The sequence below is a fragment of the Corythoichthys intestinalis genome, chromosome 3, assembly GCF_030265065.1.
Source record: "Corythoichthys intestinalis isolate RoL2023-P3 chromosome 3, ASM3026506v1, whole genome shotgun sequence".
Taxonomy (NCBI): Eukaryota; Metazoa; Chordata; class Actinopteri; order Syngnathiformes; family Syngnathidae; genus Corythoichthys; species Corythoichthys intestinalis.
In genome coordinates, this window is record NC_080397.1 from 34,381,645 (window position 1) to 34,398,424 (window position 16,780).

A 16,780-nucleotide genomic window follows, 5' to 3' on the forward strand; every position below is an offset into this window, starting at 1 on the left:
AACATCTCAATACCCCAGCCCAGTTCTTTATTTCTTATGGCTGCTCAAGATGTTTCCTTTTTTCCCCCCTCAATTGTTCTACAGGTTATTGGTCACATTAATATCGGGACAGGTTTTGCCTAGAAGGCACATTTATTTGTATAGCACAATTTAACACAAATGCTTTACATCACATGAAAATCAGCAAGACACACAACTGATCGAAATACAAACACGGATAAAATTTCTGTGGAAGTCATATTAAATCATCAAGAAAGTAAAAAGAAATAAAAACCAATAAATGGACGATAAGCAAAAGTTATATCACTTGGAATTTGAACAATACGAGCAGTTTTAAAACAGCTGGAGTAAACACTAGCGTTTTTCGACCTTTATAGGAGCTAACTGTTTGAGCACACCTAATCAGACTAAAGGTAATTTGTTCCAGAGGTGAGGAGCATAATGACCGAATGCTGCCTCACCCTGTTTGGTTCTTGTTCTTGGAACACACAGCAGACGAGTTCCAGATGACCTTAGGGGTCTAGATGCTTCGTAGGGGTCAAACAAATCAGGCATGTGTTTTGGCCTAAGGCCAATAAATGTAAGTGCGTTTTGAATTTATTCCACAAAATTAAGGTATTTACAGCGGTGTGTACTTTTTTTTTCTTTCACCACTACACATGTGTACTGTATATTGTAGTTAGTTAAAGTAACATTAATAGTAATATTTTGCTTACTATAAATTACTTAATCACTAAATTATGCAATTGCACATTATGTTTCAAAAACAATTGGGGATTGATCCAATTGAGTCCACTCACAGATGCTCAGTCCTGTTAAGAGAATCAGCTTTTATTGTGAAGGCACAATCTGTGGCCTTTCCAACATGTTCTTGTAGATTGAGGATTTTACTATATTTTGGTCTCAATTGCAGTTTTAATCTTGTTGATTGCTCAAAATGCGTGAAATTAATGATGATCATGAAGACTTGTGACTCAGCATTTGAGTAAATGTGTTGAACACCACTCACACAACTTTATTTAAAAAAAAGAAAAAACAATTACTATTTTTGTTCAAAGGAGAGCTACGTTGTACAGTATACTGTATGTAATAGTACGTACATATGAACGTATTGATACGGTGTTGTAGTGCTGTAGTTAAAAAAAATAAACTGAATTACATCCCACCCCATCATGAAAAACAAAGTAAACATTGAGCTCTTTTGTAGCTGTTTAAAAAAAAAAAAAAAAAATCCTAAGTGTTTTCGAGCAATTTCTTTGGAAGGTTGACAGTTCAGACTCACTTTTCACATATTTTTAAGAAGCCCATGGTAATTCAGTGTGAGTGCATCAAAAGACTGCTTTTAAGATTCCTTCAAAAGAGCATTTAAAAGTTTTAGTCAGCCTCATGTTTTAAGTTTTGTAATTCTCCCCAAATACTGCCAACTAGCTGATGCAGTGTTCTCTAACAGGAGGCTTGTGTGCTGTGCTCATTCACTGCTGGACTTTAAGTATTTAATTAGTGCCAAAGCCAGCTCCAGCTAATCTTCTCAACACTGCTTCAACATGTGACCTGGTAACCAGCGTTAAGACCAATCAATTGTAATTCACACAAAGACAATGGCAGCTTTGACTTGTGTAGGGAGTAAGGTGCATAGAGTTTTATTTCACCAGTCTTAGGAGCAGCCTATTGTATTGGCACACACTAAAGTGTACAGTATATGTCGATGGACTATATGTATTCTTTTGCAGTCATAAAGTTTATAGTTAAAGATGTGTAAGCAGAGAATTTGTTTTATGGTCTTGCTATAGTGCAGTGTCCACTCTTCTAACTTGCCCGCCCTTCACAGCAGATGAAGCTCTGGAAGTGGGACAAGGGCTATTTGGACATGAATGAAGGGGTGGTTAAATTTCTGCATGCATGATCAATGGGGTTGAATAGTGGTGGTGGTTGGGGGTGACTAGGAGGATGTGGAGACAGAGAGCTAGCAGTGGGTATACAAAAGCAGCCTGTAAAGTCTCATTAATGAGAAATGGACAGTGTGGATTGTATCTCATTACAAATCTGTACTGGTTGCGGCTTTCTGTGGAAAATGCGAGTTCATACATTTAAGCTGCATGCGGCCTATCTTGATAAACCCAGTTTGTGCGGTGGAGAATTCGTCACAGCAGTGGCTGAACTGTCAGGAATCCAAACACACTACCCTCTGTCCACTTTGATGAGGGTTTTCCTCTGCAAAGCAACGACTTAATTACAGGTCAGTGGCATGTCTCAGAGAGATACAGAGAGCTCTGTTACACGTCCAAATACAGTATAATACCATCTTCCCAAGGGTGGGGTGGTGTAACAAGAGCTCCACACAAAAAGGTGCTGATACCCTGAACCTGAGAATGGTATAAGGTGATTGAGGTAGAGAAAGTGAGTGTTTCACACAGAAAAAACAACAAAGATTGGTTAATTCTCACAGGCATTCTCTCATTTGCCTTCTTTTTATTCCACAGTGCTTCTGACTTTACACTTTCTTGGGCAGACTGACGAGCATCAAGAGATTTGGCGAGAAAAGTGTACAGCTAAGGAGGAACGTCGTTGCCAAACAAAACACAAACACGAGTTTGAGGTGTGACTGTGCTTATTATGTTTATTTCGAGAGAGTGTCGGCAAATAAACATGACAATTTGGGGTATCAGTGGCGTTAATGTTGAGGGCTGGGGGTAATAATTCTCTGTTGAGTGAAATGATGTAGGGCTGCAGCTATCGATTATTTTAGTCGTCGATTAATCGATGAATTAGTTCCAATAATCGAGTTATCGGATAAGGAACATAAAAAAGTAAAATAACTGAGCTGAGCAAACAGCATAAAAAAATGAATAAGGATCTAAGTACAACAAAAGAACAATTGGCTAAATTACAGAGCAAAAGTCCGCTAGCTTAAACGCTATAAAATACACTTTTTTTTTTTTTTTTTTTTTTTTTTAAACAATGCTCTTAACAAATGGTTCAGGCAATATACCTATAAACTAAATTACAAATGCATTAAAAAACATTAGTTCAAATAAAAACTTGGCTGATGTTGGTCTTAACAGGGAGCAGCTGGATTCAGCCATGTGAAATGAGGCAGACCAGAGGGCAGTGTATCCACCCTAATCAATAAAACAAAATGCAAACACTTTCAAAATAAACCATTACAATGCCAATTTAATTAAACGAATACTCGAAGCAACACAATTTAATTCGAATATTTTTTTCTAATCGAATACTCAAGTTAATCGATTAATCATTGCAGCACTAAAATGATGTTTGTTATACAGTCAAAATAAGCGAATAGGTGAAAGTTAAAGCACAGCAATAACAGGATGCGCACAGATATTATATTGCCAAAAACATGAGAACTTTTAAATAGAGAAAAATGTTGACAAAAGCAGTAGGGTTGTTTCAGAAGCTAAAATTTTGCTCTCAAATGTACTGTTTATACCCTGGCAGAATTGGCATTATATTTCGTTGCTTTCTTTTTCTAAGGTGGGACCATCTTAATATTTTTATTGATCTCCATCCTATCGTCTCCCGTTTTATCCAAGGTCAGGTTTCCTTTATCTTTCCTATGTAATGTTCACAAATATTTTTTTTCAAACTGGTTATTGCATTATATGTCCACAGTAGGCAGATACCAAGACACCACATTTATGTACAGTAATGACAAATGCAGGAAATGTTGATTATCTCGCCTGAAATGGGCGAAGGCAACGAAAAAATTATTGGTGAATTTTTGTAGCAATTTTTCAAATGTATCAAATTTTATATCCATCAAAATTCTAATTTAATTACACATTTACATACAATAAGGATGAATTACATACCTATTGTAATTAGATGAAATAATCTCGTTATTTGTCATTTGTTATTCCTCAAACATGCCAGCAGCAGATTTGGTACAGGTGGACATTAAATATTTGATGCATGGCTTGTTCAATAGGGCCCTCTAGTGACCAGCACGAGCCAAATCTGCTGTCTCAAATTTTAGTTTTACACTGCATCATATAACTTTCAACTACCAGCATGGTAATGAAGATTGTAAATTCACAACGCAGGGTAAATATTGCCCCTTGTGTTGTACACAATTTTGACTGTATTTGTTATGATACAGAAATGGGTTGTTGTAATTGCTATCACTTTGTTACATGGGTAGGGGATCCAAATTGCCTCTGAAATTTTGCCAGGAATTGCATTGTTGTTGCGCTTTTTTCCATTGAACTAATTGTTTGTTAAAGTGCACTTTGTTCACTGTTTGGGAATGAGGGAGAAGGGACAAAGTTCAAGGCAGGGGGAAGGCGGTGAAGAGGAAGAAGGTTCAAAAAAAGAAAATTGACCTTTGAAAGCTAAACAGCAGGTGGAGAGGAAAAACCAGGCACAGCTCTGGATTCATCGAGGAGAAAATAAATGTAAAGAAAAAAGTATTTTTTTCTCAACTGAAGAGGGATTACAAATATGACAGCACGTGGCTTTACCCATCTGGCCAAGCTCTTGAGTGTGTAACCGGCACATATGAGAGCTGAGAGTTTGTTTGCAAAGCGTGAGCAGGTAAGGCATTAGAGCAATGGAGGGTGAGGAAAGGCCTGCCATGGCGAGGTCGAGCCGTCTGACGGCCCTTCAGGAGCAGCTCATCTGGGCCCTGCTAGAATCGGGCCTGTCTCGGGAAGTCTTGATCCATGCAATGGGGGAACTAGAGCGAGACAGGGCGAATGGAACAGACAAAGGAGAGCGGGGGGACGGGGAAAGCTCCGAGGAAGGAGAGATGGATTACCCACCACCGATATTCCGAGATTTGGAGAAGCTTGCCCCAGAAGAGGCAGCCAAACTGAGGGCTGAAGTCGAACGGCTCCTGCAGTAAGTAGATTCCAGAACTGAAGCCTGCATAGAGTTGTTTCCTCCTCGAAATGAGTTGAGTAGAAAAATATCTTGAAAATTTGTTGATGGAAAATATCCTCCCCTTTGGTTTTAGCTGGTAAAATGACCTCAAAACGGTAATTTTGGGACACCTCCCAAGCTTGGTTCCCCTCTCTTCTCAAATGCTCCCTCCTTCTCCTGCTTGTCTGTCTCACTCTGCCGTCTGAAGCCAATTTAAAGAGGGTTCCTCCTTTGCTAGTTACTAATTACCCACCCCATCATTATTCTGTGGCCAATTCTTAATAAATAAACTACATGCATATGTAGGTGAAGATTAATGAAAAAGGGCTGGTCCTAAGTCAATGTTTACATAGTCACACATGAAGTATCTCTAGATCTGAATAACTGAAATTCTAATGTGGCATATACTCGAAGTACTGCATTTCCTAATCATTAAAATACGAATTCTTGTAAACACAAATTTTCCATCAATATTCATCTTTGGGCCATATGCCATCATAGAATGATTACTTTTTGTTGTTGTTACTTTTATAAGTGTCCATCTATAACTGACTAACATTTAAAAACAAACAAACAAATAAAACTTTAATGGAAGGCCTTCCATGCTGAGTATAGTTTTAGGGGATTTTGTCACTGATCTGATACAGTTGGACTTTGCTCCTGTGTGCTTTTGCTTATCTCTTTGTCAATACTGCGCCTGGACACTTCTTTCCAAGTGATCACGTCAAAGACATCTGTTATAAAATAGACCCAGAGTGTTCTGGTAAAATAAAACAACCTTCAACAAAATTATGCATGACAGAATGAAGGGAACGCTAAAAAAAAAAAAAATATATATATATATATATATATATATTAAAAGAGTAACAAGAAAGAGTCACAAAAATATTTGCTGTAACAAATATTGCTGTTTACAAGACAGTAAAACAGATTTTAAAAATTAAATGTCAGTCAGAAATATATGCATTTACAATTAACGCATGTATTTTGGTTGTATAAATTAGTGAAAAGATTATACAACAAAAAGATGGGTATTGTTAAGACGCTCATGATTCGATTTAAATCTTCAGGTCGGGATTAAATCCAAAATGAAATGCTTCAATGTGTTTTTTGAATTACTGGAATTCAAATTGACATCTGATTTAAAATTTGACCAAAATTTTTAACTTCCCCTACTTCAACGTACTTTTTTTTTTTTTTTTTTTTTTTTTTTAATTTATTGGTGAATACAAAGTACAGTTCAAACTGACATTGCTATTTCAGTTGAGCTTTTTCATAGCAGTAACACGGGCAGGATGATATACCCATTACATTTTGAGCGAATTTTTAGTTTTCTATAGTCAAACATGTATTGTTAAAACAACCAATGTAATGGAGAGTAAAAAAAAAAAAAAAAAAAAAAGATTATTATCCCATTATATTTTATAACTGTGACTTTTCTAGATCTGAATCTTGAACTTCCGAGTGTACTGTTCACAAGTTTTCCATTAGTATGATTCTGAGTGTGAATATGCAACTTTTAACTGCCTTGCGACCAGTCCACTGACTTTAATCAAAGTCAGCTCACACTTATTGTGAAACTGAACCTCAGTCTCTTTTTTTCTATGTCTGATTTCAACAGAGAGGACCCATGGCATGTTGCAAAAATGGTGAAAAGCTACATGCAACAACACAATCTCCCCCAAAGAGAAGTGGTAGAGTCCACAGGACTTAATCAATCGCACCTCTCCCAGCATCTCAACAAAGGCACACCTATGAAGAACCAGAAGAGAGCCGCACTGTACAGCTGGTACGTCAAGAAGCAGTGCGAAATCAGCCAGCGTGAGTACACAAGCAGCTGGAGTGCTGTATCAGCCATAAATGTCTGATTTCAAAATCTCTCAAGAGTGCAAATATAAAAGCATGTGGCCATTACCTGCTAGAATTCACCAATGCCAAACATGGCCTCACATCATTGGAGGAGCCAGGTGATGACTCCAGGAGGGGTCGGAGGAACAGATTCAAATGGGGCCCAGCTTCCCTGCAAATCCTTTTCCATGCTTACGAACGGCAAAAAAACCCTAGCAAAGAGGAGAGAGAAGGTTTAGTGGAGGAGTGTAACAGGTGGGACGCAAAACTTTTGAAGTGTTTCTATGCATGCCAGATTTACTTGATGTAAATTCATCTTTAAATAGGATCATACTTTTGAATTAAAAATAATTAAATAAAATTAAAAATATTTCTTTCATTATTTTGCTATGTCAACTCAAAAGTAGTGATGCACGATAATACATTTTTCAACCGATACCGATAAGTTCCCCCTCGATCCAGCCGATAACTGATAATGTCAAGCCGATAATTTTAATAAAAGATATATGTAAAAATTTAAAGTATACACAAGAGCAAATATAAATAATAATAAATAGAACTTATTGCTCTTTGTTCAACTTCAAACAAGTAGTAATTCCAACATCGAAATAATGACAGCTTGCCCAACATTGTGTAATGGTAAACTTTTGGCAACAATTACTTACAGAGTAAATACCTAGTTGCACAAAAATGCCTTTAAAAGTAAGCCATTCCTAACATACATAACATTGCTACACTGCAAAAACACACCTCCTTAAAACTTTATTGAATTTTAATCTATTGGAAATAAGTGAAATTATCTGCCAGCGCTTCAAGTATATTTCCCTCAGATTTCTGGAAATAAGAAAAATAGCTAGCTGAAAATAAGCTTAACAGCCTTACTTTAAGCAATAAATTATATTTAATCCTAAAAAAAAAAAAACCTTTTTTGTCAGAAATGTTCTTTAATCAAGAATAGTTATGGTTCAAAACATTATTTGAAAGCATTTTTTCTTGATTTAGGTGAAAAATGACCAATTTTTAGATGTATGGATTTAATAAGAACAAATGGTAATATTCACTTCAAGTAAGTGGAATAATCTGGCGCATTCATCTATTAACTAATCTTTAACACTCAAAACAAGATGGAGAAAATCATTTGATTAGATTTAAGAAAAATTATCTGATTACGACGTTATAAATTTAAAGCGTACTGCATGCATTACTGACCGACTTACTTCTTGTGAGTGTAGTTTGGTGCATGTTGAAATTATCATCTAACAACTGTGCCATCATGATAAGCAAGCTTACTTGACATTACTTGTCCAAATGTCCGTGGTGAAACTGATGTGATCGGCATGTGCTTCACGAAGAATGGTGGTCGTATAAACTGCATTATTTTTTCATCCGGGTTTTTGGCGCTCGGGTCACTTCGGTAAAAAATGTCTTTCGTCCGACCGAGCCTGGCATCTCCTCCTGCCTGTGCTCTTCAGTCCGTCCGGCCACAAAGTGAGCACCCGTGCTAGGCCTCAGTCTGGCTGTGGTGCTTATTGTTTTGAATCAGATTGGTGGCGGCGCTGCACTCAAAAGCGTCTCCGATTGTCACAAGCCTTGTAACTTAGCTTAGTTTATGTTTGTTTACATTAGCTTCAGCCTACGCGCATGCACCAGCCTTGTATTCTTTCCAAAAATCTTTGTGATGCAGCTTTAAATGGCTGATCAGTTTAGTGATATTGAATGAGGAAGGTTTATTTCTGCCTCGTGGAACTTCTGCAGTGCATGTTTTGTAGATGGCGAGAGCGTCCTTTGTTTCACACTGGGAAAAAATCAACCCACGCAGGTGACAGAGCCGCCATGATATCCAACTGCCTTGGTAACGTGTCACTCATGCGGCAGGGGCTTCAGAGGGAGGAGGGTTGAGGAGGCGGCGGTGCAGAATTGGACAAAACTGCTTCGGTTGCGCACATTTGGAGGCTAAATCAAGTATATAATTATCGGATTGCATTATCGGTTGATTTTTAAAAAAAATTTTTATCTGGATTATCTGTGTGATGTCACAATGATAATTATCGGTAACCGATATTATCGTGCATCTTTACCCAAAAGTATATTTTCATCACATTCGAGTGGGAGTCACACAACTGTCTTTCCACATGATCTTCAACTGTGGTGAAAGAACCACTAGGTTTAAAAAAAAATGCTGAAAAATTTAGGGGAATTCATCTAGAATCAGTGTTCAATCAAATGTTACAGACGCTCAATCAATAAAAGATATATCACACACAACTGTATTTAAAGCAATACAATGCTAAGATTGTATACACTGTACAACAGGGGTGTCAAACCGGTCCTCAAAAGGCCGCAGTGGGTGTGGGTTTTTGTTCAAACCCTCGTGACGACAGCCGTTCACCAATCTGGTGTCTTACAAGTGTAATCGGTTGATTGCAGTCAGAAGCTGCTTGTATTAGCACAAACCTCATTAGTTGAACTGTCTTTGCTGGATCTGTTGAAACAAAGACCAGGACCCACTGCAGCCCTTTGTGGGATCAGTTTGACACCACTGCTATACAATTTGTTTTTACAATATCAATTTAACAATGTGTGTTTATCATGCACATAATGTCAATGAAGGGGAGCTTACACTTTTCTAAATGTTTGTTCTGTACACCACGAAGAGCACCCGATTAAACAGGCTTGCAAGCAGAGATTTAGAGTAGAAAGGGCAAACAAACAGTGCTGCACCTCTTGAATTAGGGATGTGGGGCAAAGGCACAAGGAAGCAGTCAGTAAGCAGACTCGCATCTCTCCATCAACTAGTTGCCATTTTGCATATGTCCGGAAGGGGACCCATAACCACCCTGTGTTTACAAACCCCAAGTCTTGACAGTTGAGCCATGATTGTCAAGTGTATTGGTATGGTATAGTGCTAAAGTGAAAATTCCCGAATTATTTCGTTTTTTTTTTTTTTTAATATATATTATTATTATTCACATTAACAAAAACAAATTTGTATAGCTATACCTGATGACTCTATGACATACACTGTGCTGCCAAAAATATTCAGTCTCCTACTTCTAATTGCATTTGAACTCAAGTGACATCACATTTTAAATCAGTGTATTTATTTATTAGCCATGTGGTTTTCCTTCTTCAGGGCAGAGTGTCTCCAAAGAGGAGTATCCCCTTCACAGCTTGCTGGTCTGGGGTCAAACCTGGTCACAGAAGTCAGGGTGTACAACTGGTTTGCAAACCGCCGAAAAGAAGAGGCTTTCCGGCACAAACTGGCTCTTGATGGGCCATTTACCAGCCATTCGGGTTCTTCTTCAAACCACCTTTCTTCTAGTCCAGAACTCAGTAAAAAAAAAATTCAAATACACTTTTTTATGATTAGCAAAAAAGTTATTAGCCCATTACTATTCGCGCATTTGGCAAATTGACAAAAGTTGCGTGGTCAGTGACTTTATGTTTTACCGTAGGTGCCAAATACAGTCATCAAATCCAATGTGAGACCCTGAACTCAGCCAGAGCTAGTGGAGGGGAAAATGTGGGACGTCTTGTGGCAAGTCCTGTCCAGCTGGAGCCAAGCCACACACTCCTTGAGAGCCACCATCCCAAACTGGTGAGCAAGTGTTGGATGCACCTCCATAATGCTGACGAATTCAGAGCTGTAATGATCATATTGCCATCTGTCTTAGGTTTCCAGTGGAGGCCCACTTCCCCCTGTAAGCACTCTGACCTCACTTCACAGTTTGTCCTCATCGCCTGCATCTTCGCAAGGCCTAATCATGGCTTCCCTGCCTAGTGTCATGAGCCTTGGAGAGTCTTCACTTCTCATTGGTAATGTCAACATTCCAAGTTTTAAATGACTTGGTTTTTTACCTTCATTTGTTCATTCTCAGGCCTAGCTTCAACACAACCTCAAACGGTACCAGTCATAAACAACATGGGAGGTGGCTTTACAACTCTGCAGCCAATCTCATTCCAGCAGCAGATTCACACCCAACAACCAATGCCACAACAGCTCCAGAGTCATATGGGTGCCAGTCCATTTATGGCTACCATGGCACAACTGCCAAGTCACAGTAAGGATGCAGCAATAAGCACAATTCAACATAATTTATGGAGAGTGTCACTTCATTCTTCTGTTAATTTTAGTGTATAACAAGACTGATTCGTCTCAGTATGCTGGGTCCAGTCTGCTATCGCAAGCCATGGTAATCACTGATAGCAGTAGTCTGGGGACATTAACCAGCCTCACTTCTGTCAGACAGGTAGAGCACACATAGCTACTATATAAATGATCCTTGTGTACAGGAATACCTCAAATACCATCATTATCTTTTTGAATAGATTCTAACAACAGATCCAGAGGAGCAGACAGATCCTTCATTGCAGGAAAATTCTCTGCACCTGCAGTCTCACACACCTGTACCAGGTAGGCAGCAGCGAGTGCAGGTTACATGGTGGTAATAGGAAACCTCTCTAACCACGACAGTAGCACTAACTTGAGAACAGTTATACAGTTATATCTACAATATATTTTTTGAACATGGCCATGTACACATGTGCAATAGTCCCATCACATGATGTGCGATTTTGTTGTTGTTAAAATGTAAGCCTGTGTACTTCTTCATAAAAGCAGCAATTGTGTAGAGACATGGCTTCCTGAATCCCTTTTATATACACACCAATCTTCATCATTCACAGATAAACCCCCTTAGCCGGGATTAAACGGTATTGTATGAATATTCAGGATGTATCCCGATCCGATACCGATTTTTTTTTTTTTTTTTGCTTTGATGCTCACACCCTGCCGAGAACAGCATCTCACTTACACAATGAATAAGTTGCCACATCAGACTTCAGACTGTGTACCAAGCTTAACAATAATTAACACATTTGAGCTTTGATCGTAGCACTACCTGTCAGGGAACCGCGGGAAGGCAGGTGGTGTGGACCCAATTGCAGGGAAACAAAAAGCAGCAAGGCAGGTGGAGGAGAACTCAAAAAAAACCTTTTAATGATAACTAACAAAATCACAAAGTACAAACAAAAGGGCTATGGCTCAAAAGGCAATGTTCAAACAAAACTTACTTAAGCAGAGGGACTGGTACACGAGGGCGTGGAACTGACTTGAGTTTGGTGAAGACGGACATAGACATAGACAATGACGCAACAAGGAGTGAACAGAAAATGGGAGCTTATATACACACACGCAAACAAGGGTTAACGAGACAACAAGGAACAGGTGAGCACAGGAGGATAGGCTAGGACAGTGCTTCTCAATTATTTTCTGTTACGCCCCCCCAAGGAAGACGTAAATGTTTCGCGCCCCCCCCCCCAACTCTCTGCCGCCACTGTAAATAGTATCATTTGTCTGTAATATTACTATTATAAGTACGCCTCAGGCTAACATTGTGTCCTTTTTTTCTATTAAAGAAAAAAAGTAACATAGATCAACTTATAATAAAGTATAACTTTATTAACATTGTTTTGCTTGTAACAGAAAAAAGACAACGCGCATCAATTTGCCTGAAGTTAAAAAAACAAACAAACAAAAAAACAAGTCACATCCAAACTGTAAAAATAACTCAAGGTACATTTTTGACCATTTGATACTGAAAAATAAAATGTAATAAAATCAAAACAACAAATTCAAAATGATTAGAAACATTTACTTTTCAGGAAAACATGCCAAAAAATTTGACCGAAAAAAACAAAACTGAATACAAGGGGGGGAGTGTCTTTGGACAGAAGGAAAGTTTTTCATTTTCGCTGATTCACCACAGTGCTCACTGGTTTACTGATAGAACACTGACAAAGCGGGACGATTGTGACAATTGGCAATATTCGGCACGTTTTCGCTGAAAAACAATCAAGCGGCTTATCAATGAGATTGAGGTCTAATGTCTTTAAGTGGCTCAGTAAACAGTGGTCTTTCCTCATTTCCCACTATATTAAAACTCAAAGCCAAAAGGCAAACGGCCCGAAAAAAGCACATTCTCAGCGGCCGAGGGAGAACCGTAGGTGAGGGCGGTGGTCGTGACGATCCCAAGCCGAAAACGACACTTCTCGGCCGGACACGTGAGAACCGGAGAAGACGAGAAAAGACAGTGGGTCGCTGCGAGAGTCCAGCTCTGCATGAGTCTCTTCCGTGTGCTCTTGCTTATTCAAAAATACTGCACGCACTTTGAAAATGAGAGCGCCACTGTCACCCACGGAGTGGATGTGCAAGTACACTTTATTGTAGTACGGAAAAACAAACAAACAAACAAAAAAAAGCGTGTTCCCCGAGGTCACTCGCGCCACCCCTGGCATCGCTGTGCGCCCCCCTGGGGGGGCGCGCCCCACCATTTGAGAAGTACTGGGCTAGGAGAAGGCACATCAGGTGAAATCAATGGGCAATCACAGGGACAAGTTACACTAGGAGAAAACAAATACAAAACCTAACACTACCGAACTGGCCCAATCAAAGCTATAAACCTGTCAATCATCGTTAACTTTAAGTACCAAACACCAGCTGCGCTGATGACCAAGAAAAACTGTTTGGTGGCTCTGCTTAGCAGGAGGGAGGGTGAGAGGCTGTACGAGCATGAAGCAAAAAACAAATATATTTTAAAATTAAAAACCCAATCCTTTTCTCCTGATTCCAATCCTCTGAAAAATGGAGCGATCAGCCCTATTTACGATCACGTGATGGGATCAGGTCATCTCTAATGAATACAATGTGGTCGGAGTGAGTCAACCAAAGCCTTCCCAAACAGAGCTATTCAAGTCATCTTGTGAAGTCTTCTAGGTGTTGTATCACAGTATATCGCAACCCCACCCCAAAAGTCGCAATGTCTGTTTTTTCCAATGTTAATCAGCTCTACAGTGTCCATTCATGTTACAGCTCGCTCTTATTGGTTTTAGTAAAAGTTATCTTGGGCTTGTACAGGCCTGTCTAAAATCACATAAATCATTGTGTGTAGTCTTTCTGCCATTATTATTGTGATTCTTTGCTGTATAGAACTGCATCCCAGATAAATGTAATGGTTTGTCAACAGCATCAAGCCAGAGCCCAGAGCTCTATCCTGCCTCCCAGACAACAGACAACCACCCGTCTCATCTCTTGTCAACTTCACCGACAGACATTAGCTCTTACATTCCTGCACAAATGGTCTCTACAGCACAGTAGTGCTGCGACCCAGCAATGCCTCTGCAACACCAATGTGACCAAGAAGCTTTTTTGGAAAGGAATGTTGCCTCTGAATCAAATTTAACAAGTTCTGATGAAAGGACAACAAAAGGTTTGAGGGTTTTAAACAGTAGAATATGAACAGGTATTCGTGATGGAAAATATTAGCTTTTCACACAGAAAATCACCAAATTATAAAGTATTTTATTTACTTTTTTATAATCTGGGGAAATTGTATGTTCATTTCAAATGTGTACATACTTTGTACATCTTTTGTGACATATCAAGAACAATAGTATTAAAGAGCGTGAATTTACATGTGTACGTTGTATATGATTGTAAACATAGGAGCAGTTTCTTCAATGTGTTTTTATCCAGTCACTGGGCTTTACATTCCATTCTCATTCATCACACTTCGACATTTTCTTTTTCCGTTTGACTTTGTGATGTTCCTGCTTTAAAGCTGCATGGTCACCATTGTTTTTAGCGCAAGGCGATTCTTCACAGTCCACATGCTTGCTCTCTGTATCTTCTGCCTGCTTCCTCTTTTTCTTTTTCTTCTTCTTAGCAACATTGGCCACTTCTGTCTCAGATGATTCTTTCTTTTCTGAATGGGGAATTGCTTTTGGTGTTGGTAAGGCAACGAGTGACGATGAGGGTAAAAGATCTTTCAACGAAACAGCTGCTTCCTTCAGCCTTGTGTCCATCTCGCTGTCGCTGTCGCTGGACCAAAGAGAGCGTAAAATGTTGCAAAAAATTCACTTCATTCAGGGGTTCCTTTTTGTCATCATGCTGCGCCAACACTATTCTTTAAATTTAAATTTTCCTCAAGGTTATTTTTACATTTACTATGCCAGCAAATATCCTCATAATATAATTCCCTTGGCATCATGTCCTTCATCACGGACTCTCTACTATTCTGAGTGATTATTAGATTTTCCCCCCCCCCATTATATTCTTGCTAAGCTACTCTGCCCTCTCAATGACAATGTAGCATTACACACCTTGAGCTAGGTATAGGCCGTCGTCGTACAGCAGGAGGGGGATCATCTGCTGCCTGTCCTGGCACAGATGTAGAGAACAAAAGAAATCCTAAGAGAAAAATGTTAAGAGTTAAACAGATTAAAAACAAAATTTAGTTAATATAAAAAAATGCAAGACTGTAAGATAGTTAACAGCAAACATGCAAGATTGTTAAGCGGGAAAGAAGTTTTACCTTCATCTTCACACTGTGCTGGTGTTTTACAGTTTGAGATGTCAGTTTCAATTTCTGTAAAGCGACTAAATCAGATATATGTGGATTAAATCTTTAATATATTGTGCTGATAAAAAACATGTTGGAAAAAACAAGATTTTATTACCTGTCAAGAAGTTGTCCCAGCTTTTTGGCAACATGAGTTTGAAACCCCTGAGTGACCTGCAGCTCGTTGCCATCATGTTCATGGTCAACAACTATAACACTGTTGTGACCATAACATTACAATATAAATACACACTATAATAAACACGAGGGAGAATTTTTGAAATGAGGTATAGTCAAACTACAGGTGAGGAATGAATGCCAAAAAAGGCGAGTTATTTAGGACGGAGCGCAAAATACTCCAACATGTGGAGGTTTCATTACTTACCGTTTTGACTGTTTTGTATTGCCATTTCCTATAAGAGACAGGCTTGCAATTACATCTCCGTTGATATATGCATTACAATGATACACAAATAATGTCTTATTTAGTGTAAACCACCAACAAAAATATTCGTGTCAGTGATGTTGAAGTAACTTTGCCACATGAGATTAGTTCGTCCGTCATGTTTTTGTCCTGCAATATTGAGTCCTGAATGACATCTTTTAAAATATAGACAAAATATTACCACTGGTCCCACTTTTTCGTGAATCCCAAACAGCTTCTTCACATCTTTTCAGCTCCTCTTCGTCGTCACTGCTACTGCTGGAATCCCTTGCTGCACCTACCATCTTCTTTGCATTGCCGCCCGCCATGATAACACGCGTGCCGCCTTGAAGTGTTTCCTGTTTGCAGATGAGGATTCTGGGTAACGTAGTTTTTTTCCCTCCCCCAACCTATCTGTTCACATCTTTTCTCAAACGTGTGTACAAACGTTTGAGCATCTATCTGTGTAACTTGGGAGTCCAAACGAGTTCACGAATGTACTATATACAATTGTATTTAGCTTTCAAACTGCTTTTAGGATTTAAAAGAATCAAGATACAAAAATATACATTTTTCCTGCGTTATAGATTGAGCTACATGACTCTAAGAAAAATATTGTTATAATTAATAGTTTTGAAACAATTAATAAAAATGTTGGACTACAGCAAATCCTTTCAAAACTAGGGAGAAATCCAAGAGAACTTGCTTATTTTGGTCATTACTTGTAAAGTGTAATTGCACATCTACTACGGTAGATGGCAATGGTGCTTACTGTCAGTGGGAATGTATGAAATATTAGCTTTATACTTGTTGTAAGTAGGGTGTTACTGCACATCACACAGAAAAGAAATATAAAGTGCAGTGAAAAAAATCCCCAAGAAACAACATTATTAAAAAAAAAAAAAAAATCAACATAGATGAAAAGGAAGCCAACGAGTTAATGAGACAAAGGAGTCTCTGCAGCACTTGACCAGGAAATATGACATGTGAGTGTAGCACTTGGCTTCACTAGGACTATGGTGGGAGACAAAGACTGGTGTGTTTACTGTATCCAAAATAATGGCAACAAACAGCATGAAGTCAAATAAATAGTGCAATGGATTGTGGGGGGCGTCTTCCTTGCCGCCTATCTTCGCAAGGGGTGCTGGAGCCTATCCCAGCTAACTATGGGGAAGTAGGCAGTTTACATTCTAAATTGGTTAGTGGGAGGGGTAAAAGACAAAAAAAA

The 16,780-nt window shown here is 38.8% G+C and overlaps 2 protein-coding genes across 2 annotated transcripts; one reads left to right on the forward strand and one right to left on the reverse strand.

Annotated features, from left to right (window-relative positions):
- Positions 1-4,310: 4,310 nt before the first annotated feature.
- hnf1a (HNF1 homeobox a) lies at positions 4,311-14,201 on the forward strand. The gene is made up of 10 exons (XM_057831622.1): positions 4,311-4,860; positions 6,503-6,702; positions 6,804-6,984; positions 9,863-10,062; positions 10,185-10,327; positions 10,404-10,545; positions 10,608-10,790; positions 10,864-10,979; positions 11,059-11,143; positions 13,755-14,201. The coding sequence occupies exons 1-10, from the start codon at positions 4,571-4,573 to the stop codon at positions 13,883-13,885; spliced, it is 1,671 nt and encodes a 556-aa protein (XP_057687605.1). The 5' UTR covers positions 4,311-4,570; the 3' UTR covers positions 13,886-14,201.
- On the reverse strand, positions 13,038-15,921 carry c3h12orf43 (chromosome 3 C12orf43 homolog). Its single transcript, XM_057831624.1, has 6 exons — positions 15,755-15,921; positions 15,514-15,541; positions 15,247-15,345; positions 15,102-15,166; positions 14,890-14,977; positions 13,038-14,608 (listed from the first exon to the last, which is right to left on the reverse strand). Exons 1-6 carry the CDS (start codon positions 15,879-15,881, stop codon positions 14,287-14,289), a joined length of 729 nt encoding a protein of 242 aa, XP_057687607.1. The 5' UTR covers positions 15,882-15,921; the 3' UTR covers positions 13,038-14,286.
- Positions 15,922-16,780: the final 859 nt, after the last annotated feature.